The 7,927-nt window shown below is 33.2% G+C and overlaps 1 protein-coding gene across 1 annotated transcript in view; it reads right to left on the reverse strand.

The window, feature by feature from the left end:
• VEGFC (vascular endothelial growth factor C) overlaps positions 1-7,927 on the reverse strand; it is a 163,943-nt gene that overhangs the window by 57,482 nt on the left and 98,534 nt on the right. The window contains exons 2-3 of the mRNA XM_007950566.2: positions 4,778-4,991; positions 3,104-3,294 (exon numbers count right to left, since the gene is read on the reverse strand). Of these exons, the coding sequence (XP_007948757.1) occupies positions 3,104-3,294; positions 4,778-4,991 (405 nt within the window). The remainder of the gene's footprint in view (positions 1-3,103; positions 3,295-4,777; positions 4,992-7,927) is intronic.

The raw sequence follows: 7,927 nt of genomic DNA on the forward strand, positions 1-7,927 counted from the left end.
ATTTATATTATTATAAGATGAGCATGTTGCAAGTAAAATTTCATCTAAAAACTAAATCTAATAAAGTGTTTTGGCAATTATAAATAATGAGTTTAAATTAGATATATTTTGTCTTATTTGATGAAATAATTCTTCAAGTTCTATCCTTGCATCTATTCTATGTCATTCATGTTTAAAAGAGAGATAAGCCTTTGACTTTGAAGAAGTACAACTGGTATACCTTAACCTTTGGATAATCAACCAAATTGATACTTAATTTAAATCAAACATGATTATTACAGAAAATATAACCTAGGGCATATATGTTGTGTAACTGGATTATTTTAAAAAAATGCACTTTTCAAGGTGTTCCCAAAAAAGTATATTTTAATCCTAATTTATCCATATTTATTTTCTCTAAATTTTAAAAAATGCCACTTTCACAGTGATGAAAAATACCAAAATTCCTTTTATTGAGTTTAGTTTGGATAAAAGCAGCAACACTTTTTTATAAAAATATCTTCTTAAGATGAATGTTACTTTTAGATAATGTTGAATTGGCATTACCATCTGACAACCAGTGGCTAAAAAATAGTGTTTATTAGTTCCATCATTCCTTATAGATTTTTTTTTCTTTTTTTTTTTCTAGAAAGCCTGTTTCATTTCAGGGCGTGGTACTATAAAGATGTAATACATAGTAAAACTAGTTAAGTTACTTTATTCAAAATAGTACATAATATAAAACCACAATTTCTTAGCTAACAAATACTTAACTGTTTTTTGATAAAAATTCAGGACCAAAAATTAATCAAGAGATTATGACATGCCCTAATAAATCAATTGTATGTTAATTCATTAATTTGTCATGTACTGAAATGTTATCACATAATTTACAACCATATATGGTAATACAGTTTATAAACATGTGAATAAATTGAGGGTTATACTACTTTCTTTCCTAACACATGCTAGAATGAACAATGGATTTTTCCTTACTTCTAAGAAATAATTAGAAAATAAATTATTTATGGATATACTCAACATGATATATACATGTTGATAGTAACGTGAACATATATGGCCTCAAAACACCATCTGATAATTATCTTTTAATATGTAGAGTTTTAGGAAGAAGTAAGCTGATGGCAAAATTCAAGTTTATACTTTATTTTTGTTTCATCTTGCAACTGTTACTGATATGTTGGCTTGTTCCTTCATCTAGTGTGTTAGCAATTTTAAAAAATATATGATTGAAAAAAGGTGATTTAGATATTATAATAGAAGAATATCTCCTAGCTCAGGTGTTAAATGATCATTATAGTGCAAATGTCATTTAGTTTTCAGCTGGGTCAAAATTGAAGTAGTAATCTTAACTTGAATATTGTGTTAAGATAAAAGTAATTTTTATTAGTTGGAACCATGCAGATTGGCTAAAATTTATATGAAATGAAACTTTTACTATATATGTGTTCTAATTATGGGAATTGCCTCATTAAAATGTTAATTTGATGTAATAAGTATATTGTATAAATCAAATCTAACATCATATTTTTCAAGTAATTTTATTGCATACTAAAGGTCAAAACACAGGTCCCAGTGAAGCCATATTACCTACGTGCTTCAATTCTCAAAATAGTTTAGAACAGCCTTGAGAGCAGCCACAATTCTTCTTTTTTTTTTTTTTTTTGACTTTCAGGAAGATGTCTGTATCAGCCTTACCCAAAGCTCTAGACTCCAAACAATCTGTGCAGAGAGCAGGGACACAAATAATTTCAAACAACACTCCCATGGTTCTCTTCTACACATAAATGTTTCTCTGAGAATCAGACTCTCTTCCATATAACATCTATGAGGTGGGTCTGTGTGCCTGCTCTGAAATACCTGGATAAAAACCCAACCTTAAGAGAAGTTTCTTAGTTAATAGAAGCTTACCATCTAATATGATGGACTACTGGTTATTCAAAATACATAAGACTGCGTGTTAGAATAATTTCCTTTACTCTCTAAAAGAGCATAATGATTTATTCAGCGTAATGGCTTAAGTCAATAATAATTCTCTGCTTCATATAAAATACCAAAAACCAAACTCACTGCCACAGAGTCAATTCTGACTCATAACAACCCTCATTGGGTTTCCAAGGCGGTAAATCTTTATGGAAGTAGATTGCCCAGTCTTCCTTCTGCAGAGTGGCTGGTCATTTTGAACCCACAATCTTCTAGCTAGCAGTCGAATGCCATTCCACCAGAGCTCCTTGCTTCATATGTTGTTTGTTGTTATGTGCCTTTGAGTGGGACCTGACACATGGCGACCCCTCCTTGGGTTTCCGAGGTGGTATCACTAGGGAAGTAGATCGCCCAACCTTCCTTCCAAGGAGTGCTGGTGGGTTTGAACCGCCAGCCTTCTGGTTAGCAATCTAATGCCTTAGGCACTACACTACCAGAGCTCCATATGTTGTTGTTGTTGTTGTTATGTGCCGTCGAGTCGGCCCTGACTCATAGCGACCCCTCCTTGGGTTTCCGAGGCAGTATCACTACGGAAGTAGGATTGCCCAACCTTCCTTCCGAGGAGTGGCTGGTGGGTTTGAACCGCCAGCCTTCTGGTTAGCAGTCAAGTGCTTTTAGCCACTATGCTACCAGAGCTCCTGAGCTCCATATAATACATTATAATTACACATTTTCTACTCTGTCCTATAAAGGTCTCTATGAGTTGGAAATGACTTGACAGCAATGGATTTGGCTTGGTTTCTAATTTATTTTATATCTTAATAATCAGAATATTTACCCATTTTTAAAGTTGTTTATTTCAGAAAATAATGTTTATTTACCCTTAAATACCAACATTTATACCATATATTTATGATTGTCTTACTTGGCTTTGATATCACCATATGAACTGAGTTCATAAATCATCAGTTTTTTCCTTTGCAATATTTTATTACTGAAAATACAAAATCTGGAAAAATTTACTTCATTCCCTGAAGAAAATACAAGAAACCCCCAATTGAACTTTACTGGAAAAAAAACAAAAAACAAACAAACAAACAAAAAAAAAACCAGGAGCTTGAGCACATTACTCTCCAAATTCTGATTGAGAAAGCTCTCAGGCCATACCTAAAACACCTACCGTCTTGCTGAGGTAACTTGTGCTGGTGTTCATGCACTGTAGCCCTTCACTGTTACAGCAGCCCCCACATCTGTAGACGGACACACATGGAGGTTTAAAGAAGGTGTTTGTTGCTGCTCCAAACTCCTTCCCCACATCTATACACACCTCACGTGGCATGCATTGAGTCTTTCTCCACTCAATATCAATACCTGTCGAGTCATAGGGAAGTTCATAAGTTATATAGAAGCCACCAAGGGGGAAAAATCCCATAGCAGTTGGAAGTCATTCACATTTGATTTTAAATGTCAAGGTTTAAGTAAAGTATGTAACTTTAAATAAATAGTTGGCAGGAATCAAAATTTCCTTGTGGCTGGGAATATGATATATTATTTAACAAAACAGCTGAGGGTACTTGCTTACCAAAATTCATTTTTATGGCCATGCAACAAGCTAAATTAGGATTATGATTTCTTAAAATTACAACAATTTCCACAGCAGTTATGTTTGAGTTTCCTTACTTAGAAAATGAAAATTTAATATATGGATGTTTATAAGACCTGCAGAGATCAAGTTAAGCTCATTTGCCATAATATATATAATTTTCGTGGTCTCAAAGCAAAAGTAAACAACATGATTTTATTTTTCTTTTTAAACTGAGATGTAAATGAGAAGATGGCTATGGTTTTGGACCCAACTCAAAACTCATTTTCAGGCAGGCTATTTGGCAACTTTGGGTAATGCTTTTGTGGTAGCTGCTTGAAATGCAAGGAAAATTTCTATCAACTGGGACTTTTATCCTGAAATAACTTTCTTCTATGTTCTGTCTTTGAATTCTCTTTCCAATGATTTAGTGGTTTACTGTAACACTGTTGATACTATAAATAATTCACTACAAATGATGTACTTCTTAAATGTTCTGGTTTCTCCCATATTTCCCCTAAAATAAGAGTTTGGGGGCAATAAGGACATAAAATACTGATTAGTCAACCATGAAGCTAATTTTTTTTCTTTTGTTCTCAAAATAGTTTGTACTCTCAGATTTGTTATGGGGTTAGATAGCAATTAGTCTGTAACAACTGAAGGAGGTTAACTTTTTAAAATCAGCCCACCAGTTTATTCTCTTCCATCTTACATAATATCTTATTTTTTTTTTTTTTTTTTTTAATTGTGATTTGGGTGAAGATTTTTTTTTTTTTTTTTTTTTTGCATATGGTTCTCTGTTAGACAGGTTTTACAAAGTCCAGCTCTCAAGTCAGTTATCAATGAAGTAGCAAGACAACAAGTAGCATTTGAAAAGGAGATTTTGGTTTGTTTTGAGACAAATAAAGCATTTCTAAATTGAAATCAGAGGAAAATGTACACACAATTAGCTTGTAAGATATAAAATGTCCAAATGATTAAAATGATATAGTGTAAAAACATTTTTAAAATTTTTAAGTAGATATTACCTCAGCTGACAATCAGTTAAAGTGTGTTGACATGCAGGTAGTTTTGCATCTTTATATTTCAAGAATTTATCTTAATGCAAAAGTAAAACCATAAAATAGTATATTTTATATCAATTTTTATTTCCTGTTTATATGGCCCTAAAGGTATATTCCATGGTACAAATGCTGAAATTAAAGGACTGGTATGCAACTTTCACTGGTTTAATATATAAGGATCATTATGTATTTTTCTTCCTTCACTTACTTTTCAAGATCTCTGCATTATAATGTGCTGCAGCAAATTTTATAGACTCTTCTGTCCTTGTGTTGATGTTGGGCTTCTCTTTATTATGCTGCCAGCCTCCTTTTCTTAATTGGCACTTGAACATTTTCCAGTATTCTGGATAGAGTACTGTCATGAGCTCATCCACACTGGACACTGAACGCAACTGCTCCTCCAGGTCTTTGCCTGCATAAGCCTGTTAACAAAACATGAAAGATCAAGTACTTGTCAGATTAAGGGATCTGGAAACAGTTGTAATAAAAACGTTCAGGTTTAATAGGGTATATCCAGTATGTCCTACAAAAAATATTAGTTACTCCTCAATTATTTAAATTTTCTTGGTTAAATTATATTCTTATTTTCAATGTATGAATCAATAATACATTTAAAATATATACAGTTAAACCTGTGAGAGCCAGAACTCTAGAATACTACCTTGTTTTTCCAGGTCTCACAAGTTTTTTTGCCTTTGACAGGGTTCAGTCTTACCACTCTTCTATCTCTTGATTTAGTGGAAAATATTTGCATTTTCATTCTCTGACAGGGTTTTATCTTATATAAATTCTGGTTTCACAGGTTGTACTGCACTTGGTTTTAAAGAAAAAAATGCTTCGAGACATAATTTAAAATATTGTCATTATGTCATTAGGTGCCATCAAGTCAGTTCCGACTCATAGCACCCTATATACAACAGAACAAAACACTGTCTAGTCCTGCACCATCCTCACAACTGAGTTATTGTTGCAGGCACTGTGTCAATATGTCTTGTTGAGAGTCTTCCTCTTTCTCACTGACCTTCTACAAGTATACAAGTAGATGATCCTTCATACAGAAACGGCCTCAGAAACCCAGGAGGGTTTGCTATGAGTCAGAGGGTATTTAACAGCAAATAACAACAACAACAACGTGCATATATATATATATAATCAAAATTTAAGCTACTATAAAAAGATATGAAATAGTTCAGAGACCACAAAATCTCCATATAAATGCTTCAATATACAAATTACCAAATTAAATAGAACATTGTATATTATATTCATGTAGTTACCGTAAGTAACCATAAGCATGATGCTTTTTTCCAGATACTAGTTCATCCTGATAACATGCCAACATGATAATATGTCAACGTAACATGATAACATGCTTAAAATTCTCTCTGTTAATTCAAGGAGCTCTTGTAGCACAGTGTCAGGCCTCTGACTGCTAATCAGAAGGCTGGTGGTTCAAACCCACCAGCCCCTCCATGAAAGGAAGATTGGGCAATTTATTTCCATAAAAATTTACTGCCATGGAAACCCAATTGGGGTTGCTATGAGTCAGAATTGATTTGATGGCAATGGGTTAGATTTTTTTGGTATATGTTAATTCTTTTATATGACTGGTATATTTGTAAGTCTGAAAATTTACTCAAACTTGTTTTTTCCTCCAATGTAAATAAAATTAACCTGAAATCCACTTTAATGTATTGCTTCATTTTTAAATATCAGCTGGAATAAAATATAATTGAACAGGATGTTTGAGATAAAAATAGGAAACTTATGTATATGAAAGATATTTCAGAATAAATAATCACATAAAAAATGGAATTTCAACAACAGTGTCAGAGTAAATTTTATATTTTGTCAGACATCTCCTTCCCCCTCCCTTAGTATGTATATGTATGTGTGTGTGTATATATATATATATGGAAGCCCTCGTGGCATTTGACTGCTTATCAGAAGGTTGGCAGTTCACACCCACCAGCCACTCCTAGGAAGGAAATTTGGGCAATCTATTTCCATAGTGATACTGCCTTGGAAACCCAAGGAGGGTCAGAGACAACTCGACAGCACATAACAACAACAACAAATATATATATGTATATATATGTTGTTGTTTGCTGTCGAGTCGGCCCCGACTCATAGCGACCCCTCCTTGGGTTTCCGAGGCAGTATCACTACGGAAGTAGGACTGCCCAACCTTCCTTCCGAGGAGTGGTTGGTGGGTCTGAAATATGTATATATATATATATATATTTGTTATTATGTGCTGTCAAGTTGTATATATATACACACACACACACACACACACATATATATATATGATCAAGATTTATGCGACTACAAAAAAGATATGAAATAGTTCAGAGAACACAAAAATCTGCATACAAATGCTTCACTATAAAAACGTACCCAATTAAATAGAACATTGCATATTACATTCAAGTAGTTACCATAAGTAAAAAAAAATATAATTTTCTTTTACTAAATTAAGTATTATGGAAATTGGAACATTTAAAATTAATCTATCTGTAAAGTGAAATACAATATTAAATGCTTATTTTATATTATTATGACTGTCCAAGGAGCTCTGGTAGCACAGTGCCTAAGGCACTTGACTGCTCACCAGAGGGCTGACGGTTGAAACCCATCAGCCAGTCCTTGGAAGGGAGGTTGGGCAATCTACTTCCATAGTGATGCCGCCTTGGAAACCCAAGGAGGGGTTGCTATGAGTCGGGGCCGACTCAATGGCACATAACAACAACAACAACATGACTGTTCAAGTTCTAAGTCTAAACATATAAATAAATACTCCAGATGATGATTTTTATGTGCATAGAAATCAATTGGAGATTGATTCTAAAAATGCAGATATCTTCTCCTCAGCCCCCTTGGAATTGTGAATGGGGATTTAGATTTTAACATCTAACAAGTTATAGTATTTTTACCTCTGCTATTTTTGAGGTATACAATTAATATCTTTACTTTCAAAATTTTTGAGGTATACAATTCTTATCTTTACTTTCAAAATTGAAGTAATACATAATTGAATATATTTCCCACTACTATTTTGAATAATTCAAGTTATTCTGATGTAAATGATTTTGGTACAAAATTTTGAGAAACATAATCTAATGTAGTTTTCTTACATTATTATGATGTTCTTAAAAAAACAGGCAGGACATTATGAAATGTACTCATTAGATAATGAAATTGACTATAAAAATTGGTTTCCCATTTCTGCATAATTTATGGTGTGACTTGAACATATAATGTTGTGATGGTTATGTGTGTGTTTCAACTTGGCTGGCCCTGGTTAAGTGGCTGGGCAGCTGGTGGTAGTTATTCCCCATGATGAGACTGGCAATCA

This window comes from Orycteropus afer, unplaced genomic scaffold, assembly GCF_000298275.1.
Source record: "Orycteropus afer afer isolate SDZICR_OR568_19922 unplaced genomic scaffold, OryAfe1.0 scaffold00278, whole genome shotgun sequence".
NCBI classification, from domain to species: domain Eukaryota; kingdom Metazoa; phylum Chordata; class Mammalia; order Tubulidentata; family Orycteropodidae; genus Orycteropus; species Orycteropus afer.